The sequence below is a fragment of the Manis javanica genome, chromosome 11, assembly GCF_040802235.1.
Source record: "Manis javanica isolate MJ-LG chromosome 11, MJ_LKY, whole genome shotgun sequence".
In the NCBI taxonomy this organism is placed as follows: domain Eukaryota; kingdom Metazoa; phylum Chordata; class Mammalia; order Pholidota; family Manidae; genus Manis; species Manis javanica.
Window position 1 is genome coordinate 1,828,237 of NC_133166.1, and position 20,049 is coordinate 1,848,285.

Consider the following 20,049-nt stretch of genomic DNA (forward strand, 5'->3'; position numbering starts at 1 on the left):
ATAAACTTGGCACCAGGGACAGCACTGAATGAGTCATACAAGGTCTAACTTCTGTGAGATATCTGCTTATTTGATGGCCCTTATGTCTGATTATGCATTTGTTAAGTACAGTCTCTATAAGTACTTAAGTTTTAGAGAAAGGTTTTGTCTCTTTCCAGTTTACTCCAGGGAACACTGGCTAGGGTTGGGCAAGGTCTTTGTCTTCCCATCTGAGTGTTGTGTGTCAGTATCTATGTCCCCTCTGGTGGCTTTACTCTGTGCATGCACTCTTTGTCTCTTCCCTGTGGCAATTGGAGTGGGAGGAATACACGAAGGTTAAAATCCCTATTGGTGGAAGGAACTGCTTCCTGCTAGAACCACTTCCTCTTCAGAGTACTGAGGGGGAAAAGGCTGCCGCTAAAATTCTAGAAGTATTCTTTGCTCCTCTTTTCTCCTTGTTGTGAAGCTACACTGCCCAACCATCTCACTTCCACTGGGGGTGGGGTGGGTGGGTGAGTAACACTTGCAAGATCCAGGAGGTTGAGAATCCCTTCCCTTCTTTATTAACCTATTAGAACAGAGACAGAGCCTATACTAGTGATGGGCTCATCCAGCCCCTACACCATGCATTTAGGTGGCTGGTTTACCTGGACACCTGAGCTAGATCCTTATGCCCATGCAGTTGGCACGGGCCATCTGCCTGACCCACACTCCTCACTGATGCTAACTAGGTGGGCACACCCACTTGCCTTGGCATGTTTTATAGATGACCCATAGTGCAAACACCAACATGTGTAAGACATATGCTCTTTTCTTTGTGTAATTTCAGGCACCAAAATATGCCTACACATAGGGGTGTGTGCATACAGACACGTGCGTATTCTTTTTTGCCTGGTAGAAATATGCTTCTGTGATGTTCCTTCTCCTCCCACACATGCCCCTCCATGGCTGGCACATCTCCTAATTATTCCCATCTACTCCCTCCCTATAGACCTTTTGTGTGTATATTTTGGCACACATTCTCTTGATTCCCTCTTGTTCTTTTCTCTCTCTCTTCTGCCTCCCTCCCTCTCCCTCCTTTTCACAACTCTTTAGAAAATGTGTTAAACTATACACTCTTTATTATTAATGTACCTTTATGAAAAATTCTTCACAGTTACAAAAGTGCATGGTTATAAAATCATCTCCATACAAAGGTTGGCATCTTCTCTGTCCCCACCCTCCCTCACCCTCCCACCCCCAGACATCAGCATTCCATGGGACAGTGTTAGAAAAACAGCGCTCTGAGCACCCACAGCTCTCCCCGCAGTGCTGTGGCAGACACGGTGGTGATTTACACAGGCCCTTGCAGCGCGCCTCCCTCACTTGCCTTTTGTCTCCTTGTGGGGGCGGGGAGAGCAGACAAGCTTTGGGAAGATGTTCTTCTGAGGAATGGACAACGGTGTCTCTGTAACTCTTCCAAAGCTGGAAAGGATGTCAGAGTGATATCAACAAAAACATCTACAGGGAAAATGGGGGCTGTAGGTCTTTCCTGGTGGCTGAAAAGAAATACCTGTCTTGGTCTGTTCGAATTCCATATGCCAACCTCCTTGAAAGGAGCTAGCAAACTCTATAGCAACTCTGGGGACCTATTTCTGCAGGGTTCTGTGAAATTCTCTACAGGAATGGAGAAACAGGGTTGGGTTTGTCTGAGGGGGACCAGAAGCAATCGGTCTAGTGTAGTGTGATGCAGACATGGAGTCACACATGTTCTTGGTCCAGACCTTGACTCTCAGGACCCTGTTGCTTAGCTAAGCATTGATATGCTCAGGCCCAGTGTGAAGGAAGCTTCTATGATTTGGGCTAATATCTGAGGGTTGGAGAATGGAAGGAAGCAGTCAGGTTGTCATTAGGCTGCCTCAGTCAGGTATTTTTCTCCTTGTATTTTCTGAGCAGCTATCCCTGCCCAGCCCTAATCGTATTCCATCTTAGCTGTCAAGTGATGCAATAAACAGATGGCTGAGTAGACTGTATCAGAGAACTGAACTCAAGTCCTGTATCAGTAGACACCTGACATACATGGAACCTCATGAACAGACCCATGGACTCAGAGACACCCCAAGACTTAGATGTTAACCAGCCTGGAAAGAACTTAATGAAGCCCTTATAGGAACACCAACAGGAGTTCTTGATCAGCAGAATTGTGGGAACAGTTCCAACCAGGACTGCTAGATGACCTCTAGCAGCGTGCCGGGAGAAGCTTGCTTCTGAGAGCCTGCACAAGACGCTGGTGGTGGAAGGCAGGGAGAAAAGGAATTTCTGGGCTGTAGGAAGGTTTCCTCATTGTGCTTTAGTTAGCTGGGGGCCTTCTAGCAGCTGGAGAAGAACCTGTTCTTTAAAAGCTATATATCATACTCAGACAGGCTTGCCACTAGTGGGGACTAAATATTCTCATTAGAAAGGATATTTGATCTCAAGGGGCATTTGGTATCTTGTTTGGTTCTAATTCTATGTCAAAAAAAAGTACATAGAGTATACTAAAATATATTAACTATAGTTCAGCAAAGAGTCTCTAGATTATCATAGATGTATATGGTGTCCCTCTACGGGAGACTTAACTATTTTTGTCAGGACTGTTACTTCTAAAAGTTCCTCCCCAGATACTTTAAACTGTCTGCTGGCTGGTGGAGGGCAGCCCCTGTCTGCCAGTCCCTGGACACAGAGGAAGGAGAAAGCAGGTACAGCTCTGCTCCAGATGTCACAGGAGCAGGGCTCTGGCCCAGATGTTATAAGTGAGAGAAAGGGGACACAAAGTTCACATACCCCAGGTCTAGCAAAGTTTCTGGGCACTCTTTTGGTCAACTAGCTCAGGGAAGCATGAATAAAGGAAGACTTCCTGGAAAATGACATGTTTTTCTCCTTCATTCCTTAGGAGGATGGGATGATGCAAGCTTGTGGAGCTGGGGCAAGGTAGAAAGCCCCTGTCCTTATTGTCTTCCTGGCCAGCCTTGCCAACACCTTGGACTGTACCTTAAAGTCTTCACCTATCCTGCAGGAGCTCTCAGCCCATAGCTTTCCTGCACCCTTTGTATCGCTTACAGCACAACACAGCACGGCTTGAGTAGGTTAACACAGCTTCCTCTCCTTTCCCAAAGAACTTACGGTTTGCCTGACGGCCACCATGGCCACCAGTTCTAATGCATTAGTTACACGTTGCAAGGCAGGTGACTCCTATGCAGATGTTATCTGCACTGCCTCTGTGTTGCAGAGGTTGCAGTTTGCCTATGGTGAACATGTCTAAACCCGTACAGCAGCTGGGTTTCATTGCCCTTTATTTAGCTGTCCTACTAGGGCGTTCATGGCTGCTGAATCCTGGGGCCCTACTACCCAGCTGCCCCAGCATTCTCTTCCCCAGGTGCCTGGAAAAACATTAGAAAAAAGAACAAGTTGGAGTTAAGTCCCAACACTGCTGCTTAGGCAAGTCACACCTGCTCCCGAGTCTCTATTTTCTAATCTGTAAATGGGAGTCATGATGTCCATTTACCTCCCACACGGGGTTGTTGTGGAAAGTCAAGGGGAATGATGCAAAAGCATTTCACAAAATGTCCAGTGCTGAACAGACACAGGGAAGATTAAGATGAAGCTCATGAACGGATGACGATGAAGATGACGGTGATGATGACAACTGGGTGTGGCACATGAAGTTACTGGGTTTTTGACTAACTGGGTGGATGCAGTGTCCCCAGATGGAGCTGCCTATCATCTTCCATGTAGAGTTTATCCAGGTAACCTTGGGTAATGTTCGCAGCTTTCTATAATTCATTCATTTGTAAAATGGGAATAACAGAAACCACCAGGCAGTGCTGCTGTGAGAATTGAAATAAATGAATCAATAGATTAAAAAGTGCCTAAAAGAGTTCCTGGCCCTTATTAGGAGCCTCATCAGCACTCCTTGAAAGTGAACTTGTATAACTTTAGCAGGAACGACGATGTTCCCCAATGAGGATAGGGTAGTGGAGAGAGCACAGGCTTTATTTTGCTCATTAAGCAACCTGTGGCTTTAACCGCTTGGAGCCTTAATTTCCTCATCTGTAGAATAGGAACAACAGTGCTCACCTTCAAAGACTGCTGTGTGCGGTAAAGGGAATTGTCTGTGGAGAGAGCTTATCACAGTGCCCGGCACTGGCAAGTGCTCGGAAGTTAACAGCTCTCACACCCTTATGCTTAAACAGGTGAGTTGCCTAGAAGAAAGAGCAAGTCCTCTTACAGTCCCAACGGTGGGGCCTTCTCCTCCTTCAGCCCTGGGTACTCTCATGCTGCAGGGCTGTAGTTCACAGTGTGCTTCCCTCCTGCAATCCCTTGGCAGAAGCATCGTGGCAGCCAAGTCACGAGATGAGGAGGAGTCGCAGGGTGCCAGGACTCTTGCCGCCCCTCTGCTGGGCCTCCTGCTTCCCTCCTCTGAAGCCAATGCAGTGAGAGGCAGCAGATGGGGGTGGGAGAAAGGGCACTGAAGGTGTCCATCCTCAGCTTGCCCCCTGGGACCTTGCCAGCAGGCTACAATTGGTGATGCAGCATGGTGGGGGGAGACAATGGCAGGTGGTCTCACCTGGTAGCTGCTGTAGAAGGAGGCCGAGGGGGCTGGTATGGAGACCTTCTCTCCCTCTGGAAGCAAGGGTGGGCACTGCCAAGGGCTGACAGATGGACAGATTGGGGGTTTGTAGGAAAGGTTTGGGCCTGCGCCACTCTTACTCTGTATATTTACGTTCACAAGAGACTGTTCACTGCTCTCAATACGCTGTGCACATCTGGGCTCTGTCATTTGCTTATGTCCGCCCTTCTCTGTCTACTTGACAAAGCGGACATTTGTTGGTGACTCAGCTCACCAATCAGCCCTGCTCTTGTGATTCTCTTGGACTTTTCCAGGCATGGCTGATGATGCCTCCTCTGGGCTTCCATAATGATGTGCTCAGATAGGTGCCAGGTCGGATTCCGCTAACATTCCCAGTTCCTAGCACAGTGCCTGGCCCACAGCAGGTGCTCACGCAAAGGTGGTTTCCTGACCTTGCTGGGGCCATGACAGAGGTGGCCAGGGCACCATGGAGCCAGAGTGGGCATCCAGGGAGGGTGTCTGGGGGTTGGCAATTGGCAGTGGCTGGCAGCATGGAGGGATGCCAGGCATCCACATCATATCTCTTCCTCTTCGCTGGCCTTGCTCCAGCGGTGGCAGCAGTTGGCTGTGATGCCTAGGAGGAAGTTGGTGGCCACGGAGGCGATGGAGACCACAAAGCCCACAAACGCGATGAAGAGGTAATCATCCAGGGTCAGGGTCAGGTGGCAGGCCTTGAAGCTCTCCTCAGTGAGGGAGAAGAGTGGGGCACCCTCAACTTCAGGGGGGCCCCGGCACTCAGCCATCTGAGAATCTGCAACACAGAACCCAGGGAAGGGGAGGGGCAGGGGGAGAGAGAATGGAATGGAGAGCTCCACACCCTGCCCAGGAGAAGTTGAGATTTTTATGGAGTTTCTTCCATGTGCCCCAAATTTTATGTGCCTTCTTTAGTCCCCTCAACAGCCCTCAAGTCAAGTGTTTTTATACCTACTCTCATTGACGTGGAGATCCCTGCTTGGAGGGTACAGTCACTTGCCCAAAGTCAATAGCCATGACTAATGGTAGATCTTTTGTGGGACATCACCATCTCTTTCAACAGCCTCCTCAATAGCTTCTACCCTTAAACCACCTTGACACAGTTGGCTGAGCCATCCTTTCAAACCTGAAATCCTCTCATGTCCTCTCTGGCTTCTTAGCTCCCTGCAGAATGAAAGCCACCATCCTCATTGTGGGCTACAAGGACTCTTCCCGCCTCTTCCCTCTATGCCTTGTTTACTCCGCTCCACCCATGCACACCTCTTGATCACTTTCCCTCACTCAAGTGTGTCCCCTTCCAGGGTGGGGAGGGGGTGTCTTTGTGCTTGTCCCCTTGTAAGGATGCTTCTCCCCTGGGTCTCTGCACAGCTCTGTTCCTCCCTCCCTTTGGGACTTTGCTCAGACATCACCTTATTAGTGAAGCTGTCATTTATGATTGTATAGAGTAGGCACCCCGGCTTCACCTGTCTGCAGGCATTTTCTCTGTTACCTACTCTGCTTAATTTTTCATGTTTATCCCAGTCTCACAGTGTTTATTTTCTGTCCCCTGCCCTTTGAATGTCAGCTCTTCCCATCGTACCCTTCACAGCAGAACACATACATGCTCAATGAATCTTTGCTAAATGAATATGTGAACGAATGACTCTGTGCAATTCCAAAACACTGGGTCTTTCTACTACACCACGTGGCTTTTCCAGGTATGCAGGCTATGGACCTAAGAATACACGTTCTGGAGATACTGGCTTGGGTTCAAATTCCCTCTGTACCTCTCCTTAGTACAGTTGTGGATAAGTTATTTAACTCCTTCACGTCCTGGTTTAATCATCTGTAAAATGAGGATAATAATGTCTTATCTCACAGGGTTGTAATGAGGACTCAGTGCATTAACACATACAAATGATACATTCTAGGAAGATAATAAGCACAATGTAAGCACATGCTTGTATTATTGTCTTAGGTTAGTCTTTCTGGACAGGTCGGCGGGGGCCGTATTCTGCACAGAGACTTCTGTGGGAGGGGGCTTCTCCTTCAGTGGGATTACTGTTCTCTCCATCATTGGTCCCACCTCACCCTCCCAGGGTCATTTGTACAAATGCATATGGTTGCGAACAGTTTCGTCTTACTGTGCCTTGGAAGGGGGAGTGGCAGGCAGGTAGCCGTGCTGCCACGCAGTGCCAGCCACTGGCTTTCAAGCAGCCAGCCATCGTTTCATTGAGTGGGTGTATATTAATCAAGCGCTCAGCTGGGGCTAGTCTCTTTTGACTTTCTCGCTATCATGCTCTGCCTCTATAAGAAGGGGATAATTCCACCTAAATTATCTAAGAGAGTCTATGTGAAGTTTTTTAAATTATGTGGTACATAAAGCTATGTATTCATTGTGTCGTTTTTGAGGGCAAAGAGTGAAATGATGGGTTTGGATTGACCTTTTTGAGAAATGGATGAGAATCACTTCCCCTGGAAATGCGGAGGATGCGAGCTGCCCCAAGCCCCAGGCTGAAGGGTTCCTGTGGGCTGTAGGCACAGGTCTCCAGACCCTGCTCAGGACAAGATCAGGTCTGGAGTGGACCATCAGGGGCTCTCCTCTTGGAACAGGAAGACACTGAACTCCAAAGTCTACTGTGTGCCTGAGTGGGGTGGAGGGGGGCAACATGAAGCAGGGACTGTGGGGAAACAGGGTGATTGGCAGGGACCCTGCAGGAGTGCCAGATGGGAGCCCAGGGGCTGACAAAGAGACCAGTCATGAAGTCAAGTTATACCCCAAGGGCACCCTTATGTCCCTCTTTGTTGATGCTTGTCCAAAAGCCATGGATAATAGTGGGAATTCTATGAAGAAAAGGGGAGGGAGAAGAAGAAAAAGACAAAGAGAAGAGGATTACCTAGTCGTGCCTACACTGGCAAGCTTTTTGCCCCCAAGAGGAACTATCCAGGAGAGTATGATTGTCGAGGAACAGGGAACCTGAGATTCTAGCTGTGGCCTGTGGACGGTCAGTCTGCCTGTCTGAAGCGTGGGTCTCTTTTCTGTCCTGACATGAAGCTGCACTGGTGGATCTTGCACCCTTGTCCTGCTTCTTCTGAAGGGCAGCAGGGACCTCAGAGACCACAGGAAAAGGAGGAGCCCCTGGTTTTGGTGGATGCTTAGCACCCCGGGAGCCCTTTCTGTTCTTAGCGCCCAGGAGAGAGGGGAGGATGTCCAGCCTGCCCAGTTGCAGATGGCTCCAGGCAGCCTCTCCCTCATGCTCCCTGCTGTTGCTGCATCTCAGTCCCCAGCTATTTTGGTCCCAGAGAACTTCCTCCCACAGCCCTGTGGAGACACCGTAATCGTGACCCACAGCCCCCCCAAACTATTTTGGTCCCAGGCTCCCCACCCAGCTTTCCTCTCCCTCCTACCTGGCTCGGCACCACTTGTGAACACACTCTGAGCTCAGGCTCCGGGAAAGCCCTGGGATAGTGCCCTGGGCTATCCTGTCATTTGGCTGCTGGGGTTCTGTGCTTCGGCACAGGAAAGCCGGTGTCTGGGGGCCACAGCTGAATACTGCCCACCTCTGGGCTGGCCTTGGGCACTGCTGGGTGATTCAGGCTCCGTCAGTCCTCGGTCTGCCTCAGGGCTGACTGGCTGGTTAAACTGCTGCATCCCAGTTTCTCCTCTCAACTCCCCACCCCATGCCCATGCCTTGCAGAACTCTGCTGAAGCACTTTAGCTGGCCCAGAACTCACGCCCTGACTCTTCGCGTTAGCCTAGAAGCTGACTCTTCAGGATACAGCCAGAGGGCAGCCAGATGGCCGGGGCTGGAATGCTGACTCTAGCACTTAGCAGCTGTGTGACGCTGGACAAGTTACTAAACCTCTTCGTGCCTTGGTTTCCTCCTCTGTAGAGGGGGTTTGGGGAAGTCTCTTCATAGTTCTTGTGAGGATGAGATGAGCTAAAGACATCATATGCTTTGAATACAGCCTGGCAGCTAGTAAGTATCAAATTAAAGAATATCAGCTATTTCTATTTCTTTGAGGTTTTCCAGCACTCAGAACTCTGAAAAAGCAGTCCGGTAGAGTACAGCAGGGCTTAGACATCAAATAAACTTGGGTTTTGTTCACGGCTTTGCCACTTTCCAAAGGAGTGACTCTGGGAAAGCCTTTTCATTGTTCTAAATGTCAGTTTATTTGTCTGCAAAATGGGGATAATGTAAGTGTGGGCCCAGTGAGCTCATGCATGGCCAGCTCTTAGGCCATGCTTACCCAGCCCTATTATTAGCTACGCTTACTTGTTTACTCTTTGGCTCATTAGGTCGTGTCAAAGAGAGTTTCCCTAATGCAGGGGCCCAGGCACCCAGCAAGGACTAGCAAAGGGGCCACCAACACTTGTGGAGTTAAAGTGTTGTATGGAGAGGTGGGCGCAGATCAGGGCACACAGTAGGGGCTCAAGAGCTTAAGTGCCTCGCCTTTGGACCCTTTGTTGCCTCACTGACAGCCTTTTCCAGTCCCCGTGGCTGCCCAGTCCCACCCCCTCCGTTACCTGCGGTGCAGCGCTGGATCCGGTTCCGCAGCCACTTCAGCAGGGGCTCCATGGCGCAGCCGCACACCCAGGGGTTGCCGCCGATCTGCAGGGTCACCAGTCCCGGAAGGCCCTCGAGTGCCTCGAGGCTGAGGAAAGCCAGGCCACCGAAGCTGAGGTCCAGGTCACGGAGCTGCACCAGGCCCTGGAAGGCCTGGGGGTGCACTCTCCGCAGCCACGGGTTGTGGCTCAGGTCAATGTGCACGAGGCCATGGGCTTCTCGGAACATGTCGGCTGGCACGTGACTGAGGTTGTTGTAGCTCAGGTCCAGGTGTGCCAGGCGCTTGGCGTGGAGGAAGAGGCCCGGGGGCAGCCCCAGCAAGGAGTTGTTGCGCAAATCCAGCACCCAGAGCTCCACGTAGCACGTGAGGTAGCCGGGCGGCAGGGCTGCTATGCGGTTGTGGGCCAGGCTGAGGTTACGTGTGTCCATTGGCAGGTCTGGGGGCACCGAGAAAAGCCGTTGGCTGCTGCAGTCCACCACCTGGTTATGGCATGTGCAGAGGACCGGGCAGCTGGTGCCGGCATCTGAGTGCATCACCCCGGCTGCCAAAAGGAGGGAGACCAGCAGCACTACTGGGCGGGGAGGCCCAGGCCAGGGCAGCTGGGACCAGGTGTCACCCATCATAGGCAACTGGCAGCAGCGGTGCTTAAGGGAGCCCATCGGGGCTGGGGCTGCGTCCATGGAATCAAGAGGCAGTGGCTCAGAAAGGCAGCTACTTCATGGGCCAGAGCCCTGGAAGGTGGGGCTTCTGAGCACGTGGTATCGTGCTCAAGCCTGCCCCGGAGTCTCTGGGCACCTGAGTCCCCCCTAAGCGAGATCCACAGGAAGTCTCCTTTGGAGCCTAGGGGGTAAAGAAACCCAGCTGAGGTTCCCCAGAGTCTGAAAAGATGATCAAAACTTGAGACAAGAAGGAGTCGAGGATGGGGCTGGACCAGCTGCCAGCAGGTTGTGGAAGGGCCCCTACAGGTCCTTTGTGTCCCTCTCACCCATGACTGCTGGGTGCCTCCTCTCTGTCCTGTGTTTGAGAGGTGAGGAGGGTGGGTGAAGGACATGAAAGGTGCCTTTTAAAGGTCCTAGCATGTCTGGAAATCCCTAAGTCCTATGCCAAGTCTCAGACTAATTAGGAGGCCAGGGCTGCATCTGGGGCTCCAGCATTTGAGGTCTCAGAGGCCACTTCTTCTGGTGACCCAGTGGGATTGAGTCCAAGGGGGTCCTGGGGTAGGCGCTTTGGGAAGGGAGCCCAAGGGGCCGTGGGTCTCCATGGGCCTCCTGAAAGTCTGAGTCTCAGCCTTGGTGTCTACTGAATCCCCCACGGAGGCTCTTCTTTCACCAGGGACTGGAGGACCCCAGGTGACACCCACTGCTGGCCGCTGAGGCTGGAAAGAGCCATGTGTCCCAGAGGTGCAGGATGGGGGCGTCAGCTAGGAGAGCTCTGGCGCCTTCTCCAAACCAGTGCCTCCCCCAGCCGGGCTCCGTGTTCAGCAGGCAGAGGCAGAATTCCCTGTGTCAACAAGGAAAGCCCTGAGGCAGAGAAATCCGGGGCCCTCTCCTCCCTGGCTGTGCCCTCTCCCAGGTTCCCTGTCCCCCTTCTTCTTTGCCACTCACCACTGCCTTCTCTGTTGCTGTCTCTTGGGGGTGGCCACGGTGGGCTCAGACCCACCCTCACAGTGCTGTCGCTCACTAACCTTCCCCCTGCAGCCCCCCACCCGCCCCCAGGTGTCTATCCTAGGCTAGAGGCATTTCTTCTGCTCCTAGCCCCACCCCCTCAGCACCAACACCCCACCCTTGAACAACTCTCTAAGAACAAATGCATACACAGTCTGGCCATTTGCACACCCCTTTCAGACACTCGTAGCATTCACCTCTGTCTGTCTGTCTGTCTGTCTCTCACACACACACACATGCATTGTTCTCCTGTGATTCCCTCACATTTGCGCTTCCCTGCGCTCACACCTCCCAGTTTTCTTTCCAGCTTCCTTCTGCACACGCACTCCTGCAGGGCCCCACTCCAGTGTGCCCCCACCGCGGCTCACCCCCCAGTGCACACCCTCATCCCAGCATCCTTCCCACACCGCCCTGCTGGGTGCGCGCAGAGGCGGTGATGGCGCCCCGGGGCTCAGCCGCCGCCCACCCCGCGTCCTCTGGGCCCCTCGCTTCCTCCGAGCCCGCTGGCTGTCCTCACTTGTCCTCCCCGCAGCGCTTGCCGGTACCGCCTCTCTTCCAGCCTCAGTCCCCACCACTGGGCAGCCACCCCACTGCCCTTTATCCAGACCCCTTTCTCGGAGCCCCAAGCGCGCCCCTGCACTCCCACAGCGCCCGTGAGCCCACTTACTCTGTCCCCCTTGGAACACGGCCATCGATCTGCGGCAGTCACGGGTCTCCCGCCCTCATCCTGGAATCCCCGCTCGCTGCTTCAGGAGAACCGATCGCCTCCCGGCTCTTCCCCTCCCCGCTCCTCTGACGAGCCTCCTGGATCCCGGGTCAGCGTCCTCTGCGGTTTCCCGTCCTGTGGCCCCGTGCAGCTCCCCTTCTTTTACTCAAAAGAGGAATCAGAGAAAGGATGCTTAGAAGAAAGTTCACAGAATCCCAGTGCTTCCTCCCTGAAACTCGCTGGTGCTGAGGCTGCCGGGGTGTGTGGCTTCCGCCAGGTCTTCCCCTCCCTCCCTCTTCCCTCCCTCTCTCCCCCTCCTCTCTCCCGTTTTCGCTCCCTTTTTTTCCTCGAGGGCCAGGTACTGACGTTTCACTGTCTCTTAGCAACTGCCTCCACATCTCTGAGCAACAGGAGAGCTGGCTATGGACCCCACCACGATGAGAAGCGAAGGAAGCAGGGGCAGAATGTACAGCCACAGGCAGGATCCTAGCGACAGGGCAAGGATGAGAGGGTCCAAGGGGGGCCGACAGGGGCCGCGGAAGAGGAGCAGGCAGAAGAGGGGCAGAAGGGCCCAGGGGGAGAGGCTGGAGTAGGGGCAGAGGCACCATCTGGAATCAGGATGGAGGAGGGGGAGATGGAGGGCATCCGACCCAGAAGGGAAAATGGGCAGGGATGGGAATGCAGAAAGGAATTTGGGGCGGGGGGCGGGGAGAATATGGCAGCAGCAATGGAGACATGACTAAGGATGGAAAAGGAAGAAGAGAATGCGTGTGACCAGCTTGCTCATTGACCGGACATGTCTCTTCCGTCTCTGTATAGCATCTGCTTCCCTGGGTCTGAATGTAGTTTGGTCACCAGATACCAGGTGACTAAACTGGCTCAGGGTTGTCAGGAACAGCTGTGGAAGGTGACACTTTTTCTGGGATCCTTGACTGTCCCTGAGTTCTGACCCCACAAGCTCTGAGAGGTTTTTGGGATGCAAAGGGCCAACTGCCAGAGCCAGGTGAGGTACCTGGAGCCGAGGGCACGCTTGGATCTGTCTCTAGGGGAGTGGAAGCTGCTCTAAAACCTTGTGGTCCTGTCCTCTTTCTCCAGGCCCCAGGGACTCTGCCATCCTGTTCCCATCTGTCCCCACTTCCTGCTTCCTCCCACTCCAGAGTGACTTCAGATGAGGTTGAAGTCACTGTAACACCTTTTTCCCTGAAGACCCATTGAACAAGCCTCTAGCTGCCTGCATCTGAAAATCCAGCTTGATTAGCTGGTTTGGTCGAGGAGCTGGCTCATTTCTTCACTTTAATAGTCACTTTTTGAGCCCTCACTGGGTGCCTGGCTAGACTAGGGGTGTGCGTGCATAGCTGCAGGGAAGATGGCTGTAGATTTGCCCTTACAGAGGTAACATCAGTCCTGTGTGTTGACTCAGTTGATCTGGAGCCTGTTCTATTTAAGTCATATCTTAGGTTTTTTGGGGAAACCAAAATAGAGGGACAGAAAGCAAGTGTTAAACTCCGGGCAGATTCCGGGCATTTAACAAGTTCTCAAAATCATAGTCTTCTCTAACACGATTCTTTCCTCTATTAGAGGAAGGTCTGTTTCTCACCACTGTCTTCTTTTTATATTATGTTCATTTGGAATCTTTCATGCTCTGCAGTGTTGAGTACAGAGTCACACGGGAGCCATCTCATTACTATTTTCATGTTGAAATGGCTGAGGTAAATATGATTTGTATCTCCCCCACCCCTAAAGATGGGAATGGTTGTTCTCGTTTGGGAGTTTAGAAATAAAATCTTAATCTTAACTCACGAAGCACAACAACACATTGAAACAAATAATCCATTTATAAGCAAGGGTTGTTGGCCTGGGTAAAGCAAAGCTAGCATGATCACCGTATTAACATTAACTAAAAAATGGTAGGAGACAATTATCCCAGTAGAGGCTGAGAAAGGTAATCAGCACATTTCCATTTTGATGTTGACCAAAGGCATGTTAAAAACAGATTAAAAAACAGATAAGAAAGAAGTGAGGTTGTTTTCCTTTTACGTAATAGGAAGTTTATGCTTACAGTTATAACTAATAATATGACTAAAGGAAGATACTTGTGACAGTTTCCTTAAAAAATAGGAAGAAGGTAAGAATGTCTTGTCACCATTTGAAAGTGCAGTTTTCTGACTTCTAAAACTGGGATTATAAAAATGGCACCTAATTCATGGGGCTGTTTTAGGTTACATGAGTTGTTGTTGTAAAAGCACTTAGAACAGTATATAGCGAGCTTTACACATGTGTTTGTTAAATGAACAAATAAAGTAAAGTAAACGGCAGCGTATGAAATTGCTGGAATAGTTATGCAGGACACATTTCACAAAAATGGCAACGAAGAAAGGAAAACGATCACATTTGCAGATCACTTTGAATGTATTCTTGTGCAAGATAAGTCTCAAAACTTTCAGAAAACCCTCACTTAAGAACATACCATTCCATATAATGTCTTCCATAAAAGTGAGGTTAAATGGGGGCAGAAATCTTCTAAATGAACTTTCATCCACATATAAGTTAAGTATTAAAATATTGTTTCCCAAACTGGTGTTTTAAGGTATACTGTGTGCCATGAGAAGAATGTTAGCTCTCAAATAAGTTTGAGAAACACTGAGTTAAAGAAAATGAAACAAATTTATTTAATTCAAGATTTCTTAGAGGCTTTAACATGCAAATGTTCACGGTGATTCACCAAGGGAAAGGATTAGAGAAGGATGAAGGATGTATCATATCCAGCATTGCTCTTAGCGCTGGGTGGCCTGCTACTCCCCTTAGCAAAGTGACTTTCTTCTATGCAGCAGCTTTACAGTGGGGGTGACTCGATTTTGAACCCAAGCAAAATAAGTTATTACATATCATGGCCTTCTGGGGTCTCTTGCAAATTATTAAAATCATGACTGTTAAGGGTTTACTTTACTGGAACAATACAAAAGTTAATCTAAAAGTTGTAGATACAAATGAACTGAAATATCATTTTCATTATAATGATTTCTTGACACACATGGTTAATTAGTTGTAGTAATGACAGGAAACCTTTAAGTCCCTGAGAAGTAATTTAATACACCACATAAGAAATTTGTTTAGGGAAAGTTATGAAACCTGAAGAGAATGAAGATACAGGAAGGAAATGGAATGTTAACCTCCTAGTTGTTGGGAAAGATTGAAAATAGGAAGGATGACTCTGCTTTCTACATTATAGTAATTCAATGAAATATTTAGTAGAATCTGGTGAACTGATAAGGAAAGCCATGTGCAGGGAAAGTAGGCAAGAATGCTCAGATGATGTTAATAAAGAATAAATTGATGAGGGGAAATACTTAAAGAGTAATGATGGTGGACTTACCTAACTAAAAATTGAAAAACACATCATACACTGAAAATCATTCAATGGCATTAATCAATATTTGTGCTTTGGAAAATGACCACGGGATAGACTATACTCTGAGAATGATTCTCACTGTCAGAATAGAGAGAATGAAAAATGGGAAAAAAATTCCACAATGTTGAAAGTAATCTCAGAATAAGAAATGATATTGAGATATGAATACTATGCTTCATTTTTAAAAAACTCCAAAGGTCCAAAGATTTAAAGAGAGAAACAATAAAAAATACAAACCAGAGAGAACAAATATTCTAGCTGTGGAGAGAAGCTGTCCTTCTGTGTGTTTAGGAAATGGATAATGTCATCAGTGACAAGATGGCTTTAGTCAAATACACAATATTGAAAGATGACAAGGTTTCACTGAGCAAAAAATGATGAAGAAAATCAGAAAGGAAAGAAGTGCAATGGAAAAATAAATTTTAGAAGTGATTTGAATAATCTGTGCAAAATATATTATGAAATGCTTCAAATATAGTTTTAAAATTGATATAATACATCAATTCCTCTGATGCAAATACAGAAAATAAAACATTTTATAGGTTAATTATATTTCTATGAAAAACAACAAAAAAACCAAACCCCAAACATTGTGAGGTAAGATTCTAAGATGGCTCCTGTGGTAAGTAGAATAATGGTCCCAAGGATGTTTTTATTTGAATCCCTGAAACCTATGAGTGTTCCCTTATATGGGCAAATGGGACTTTGCAGATGTGATTAAGTTAAGGACGTTGCCATCAAAAGATTGCCCTGGATTACCCAGGTGGGTCAAGGTAATCATAAGGATCCTTAAAAGGGAAAGAGAGAAGTAGGAGAGTCAGAGAAGAAAGTGTGATGATGGAAGAAGAGGTCAAAGATCATTACCTGCTGGCTTTGCAGGTAAAGGAAGGTCCAAGATCAAGGAATGCAGGCAACAGCTAGAAGCCAGAAAAAGCAAGGAAATGGATTCTCTCCTTGACTTCCAGAAGGAATGCAGCTCTGTTGACTCATTTTAAGCTTGTGACCCCCAGAACTGTAAGATAATAAATGTCTATTGTTTCAGACCACCAAGTTTGCAATAATTTGTTATAGTAGCAATGGGTTGCTAATACGGCCCTCGAGATTCCCATCCCCTGGTGTGTACACTTAGATAATGCCTTCCCCTTGGCAGAATCTGTGAGTATGTGTGCTCCCATGGTTATCCCAATAGTCAGTTGCCTGTAGTCAAAAGGGAGATTATCCAGGTTGGTGTTACAATTGGGTGAACCCTTAAAAGGGCCTGGACCCTTCCTGAAAGAGGTATTCTCCATTGCTAGCTCTGACTTTGGGATAGGAGGAGGGGGATGCTGACATGTGGAGAGGACCTGAGAACTCTATTTGCTGAGGTTGATACCAGCCCACAGCCAGCAAGAAATGGGTATCTCAATCCCACAATTGCAAATGCTGCCCGTGAGTTTAGAAGATGACCTGGTACTCCAGATGACAACACAGCTGGCCAGCATCTTGATTCCTGCCCGTGAAATACCTTGGGTAGAGAGCCCAGTTCTGCTGTGCAGGACTTCCTACTTATTTGCTAACCCATGAGTGTTGTTTTAAGCTGCTAAGTTTGTGGTTATTTGTCATGCAGCAATAGAAAACAAGTGCAACCATCATGTGGAAAAAAGCATGGTTTCACTAGCAAGTAAATTCATAAGAATGAAAATAATTTTGTGGTAATACACTAAATGAGGAACAATACATTGCATTTGTAAAATTCTGTGTGCTGGGTATGGCTGAGTCAGATACACGTACACTTCCTACAGGTTCAGGGAATGGGCTCAGGAAATTGCTCATCCTTTGGACCTGGCAGTTAGTAAGAAGTTAGTTCACATAAAAGTATTCATAGCAGAAATACTATGATAATGAAAAAGATGGCAATAATATGAATGCCCAGCAGCAGAGGGTGCTGAGCAAACATCACATTGATATAAAAGAAGCACCAAGGAGAATGTCATTAGTTGTGGCACCCTGATGGCTATTACTGCTTCCTGGAAATCTTGGAGAATCATGTTAAACTGGATAAAGCAGAGCAACAGCTGACTCACAGTTACTCCACACTCCTTAGCTGTGTGCCCTTAGGCCTGTTACTTTCCTCACTGTGCTCAGTTCCCTCATCTCTTAAATGGGCATGATTTTAGCATGCACCCCACAGGGCCACCAGGAGACTTGAAGAGGGAATATGTGTAGAACTTGGCACAGTTCCTGGTCCTTTCTAAAAGCTCAATAAAATAGCCATGGTGTCATTATATAAGAGTGGACTGAATGCCTTTTTCATTCTGTTCCTGGCTCTTTAAAATCCCTTGATTCAGCCTGGGAGCCACCATTACACAGTGGGAGCCTGGGTCACATGGTGGTTACAGCAGGGCTATAGGGTGTTAACAGCAATACCTGACTTAGGGTTATTGTAAGATTCAGCGACCCATGTGAAATCAGAGCCCCTGGCATGCAGTCAGCTCTCAACAAACCTTAACTATTATTATTCTTGTTATTTTGGGAGGGAGTTGACAGAGGTGAGTATGGAATCATACCCCGATTCATAGCATTTGTTCATTGGCAGTAACCCCAGTCCATCCTTTTTACTTGTGACCAGCTCATGCTTTCTTTCTGCTCTTTGATCTCTGGATCACTGGTCCCTCCTGAGTTCTCCTGATGTTTGCCTTCTCCCCTGCCTTGGTGATCCTCTACACCATGCCTTTGGAGTTGGATGTTGACATCCTGCATAATTCCTGACCACCTCGGGGTGTGTGTGCATGTGGCTCAGTATGTATGCACATGTGCATGGGTGTGTGTGCATGGGCTCTGTATGCATGTGTGCATGGGTGTGTGTGTGTGCATGGGCTCAGCATGTATGCATGTGCACATGGGTGTGTGTGCATGTGGCTCAGAATGTGTGCATGTGTGTGTGTGTGTGGGGAGAAGGGACAGAAAGGGTGGATGTGGATGCTCTGGAGGCATAAATAGTAAAACCTCATAATAACATGTCTCAAGATATGATGCATTCACATGTAATGTGATTGGTCAATGGTTCCTATTCTCTGTCCCCTGCCCCTTGCTTGTGGGGAGGGAAACATGCAGAGGATGCAAGGGCTGATGGGAAATGAGGGGCAGGTGGAGGGTAGTTCCTTTTGTTACCCAATATTCTGTTGGTCAAATGTTTCCTAGAGTCGTTGCTGCCATCCTGGAAGTTCCAGGCAGCTACAAGGCTCAGAATTGTTCTCACTGATATAAACCTGAGTTACTAAGTGCATATAAGGTATATTTCTCTGAAAAGTTAATTTTATTAAAATAAGAAAAGAAGCTACAGTTTGTGAGGAATTACCACTCTTTATCCCCTTAATCTTCCCTCTCCCAGCAGTTCTCAATGCCATTACATGTTTAGCTATCTGTCTCCATTGCTAGAGTGCAAGCAGCCTGTGGGCAGGCATAGTGCCTTATTTATATTTTTCTCCAGTGTCCAGTACATAGTAATCATGGGAACTTCACTAATCTTTGCAGCATGAATGAGTGAATTCACTCTTAAGCATCATGTCGGCTGTACCTTCTTCGCTGGAAGCACATTAAAGCTCCCTGGTGGAGGCAGGCTTGTGCTGGTTAAGTGCCTGTCTAGGGACACCACTCTACTGTTGGTGGTCAGAGATGCTTCTGGAGGCTGACTGAAGAGAGAGAAGTGGATGTAGGGGGTGAAATAAGATCAGAATTTACACTCAATTCCCAGCAGAGGAGGAGGTGGAAACAGCAGACGTTGTTGCTTCGAGGTCCTGTTGAGAGAGGTCATATTTGCTGTGGTGGGAGGGAGGCTGGGGACCAGAGGGAAGGGGCTATATGCTTCCTTACTTGACCAGAGTTGGCCAGTCCTGGGGCAGAATGGAACCAATATATGCTGACTTGCTACCATGTACTATTTTCCAGAGAGCGTGACTGAATTCTGTCTTATCGAGCACATATTCAATGAGCACCTACTATATTCCAGACTCTGTCCTGGGAGCTGGTGTACAGCTGGTCTGGTATACAGACAAGGTGCACCTGTACAGCGTATGGTCAGTGTGCGTGAGGGCTGGTGGTTACCTGTCCTGACTGTCGCCCTGTTCAGCTGTGAGCAAAACCCAGTTCCTGTTGTGTGTGGGGGCTCCGTTTCCGGTTGCAGGAGACACATGATCAACACATACAAATAGGGGGCAGGCGACAGTAAGTGCTGTGAAGACCGACAAATCAGGGCACAGGAGTAGAGGTTAGTAATTTGCCTGAGATTTCATAGCTGATAAGAGGCAGAATTTCGGCTTGGCGGATTTGAAGTCTGACCACTTGGCCTTTATCCACAGGACCTGTGACAAAGGGGCAGTGGAAGCAGCTGCCCACGAACGCACAGTCCTCCCTAAGGGGGTTCGGAAAGAGAGACCTCATAAGTTGGCCATCCAGTATTTACTGCACCTCTACTCTGAGCATGCTGAGCACTGGAAATAGAGCAGTCAACAAAACAGGCAGGGTTTGGGGAGGAGGGACACAGGGAAAAAGATCTTAAGGAATTGTAAGGATGCCAAGTGCTGCAAAGGGAGCACCGGGATGGTCTGACGGGGTAAAAGCAGGGTTCCCTGCGAACATGGGGTGGGGGCCCTGAGCCCCTCAGCATTTGTTCTGTCTTCCCTCTGTTGCCAGCTGGTGGTCTTCATAAGCTCTGGGCCTTCCTGCAGACTTGATATTTCTCTTTCTTTTGAATTGCAGAAATCACCTTTATTTGATAAATCTTTCTGTGCTTCTCCATGCTATTTTCTGTTAACACTTTCTGGTATAGTTTTACTCCTTAGATTCTTTGATAGCCTGGCATCTCTCAGGTGAGAGAACTAGCTTCATTCGATGCAACACAGATTTTAATGGACCAAGAGGCTGCAATTAGGAAAACATGATTTCTCCCGTGTCCTCTGAATATGAATCAAGAGGGCAATAAGATGTATACAGCAGGCTCATAAACATAGTGCTGCAATAATGACTGACACAACATCCAGTTGTTTACCACCTATTTGGTATAGCACCTAACAGAATTATTCTGGTCATTACCTATAAAGAACGCTCTATTTAGAAATATCCTTTGACTCTTGATATCCTGCCC

The 20,049-nt window shown here is 48.6% G+C and overlaps 1 protein-coding gene across 1 annotated transcript; it reads right to left on the reverse strand.

The window, feature by feature from the left end:
* Positions 1-1,222: 1,222 nt before the first annotated feature.
* Positions 1,223-11,790, reverse strand: LRRC55 (leucine rich repeat containing 55). The gene is made up of 3 exons (XM_017680541.3): positions 11,480-11,790; positions 9,108-10,648; positions 1,223-5,378 (listed from the first exon to the last, which is right to left on the reverse strand). Exons 2-3 carry the CDS (start codon positions 9,826-9,828, stop codon positions 5,143-5,145), a joined length of 957 nt encoding a protein of 318 aa, XP_017536030.1. The 5' UTR covers positions 9,829-10,648; positions 11,480-11,790; the 3' UTR covers positions 1,223-5,142.
* Between the last annotated feature and the right edge of the window lie 8,259 nt (positions 11,791-20,049).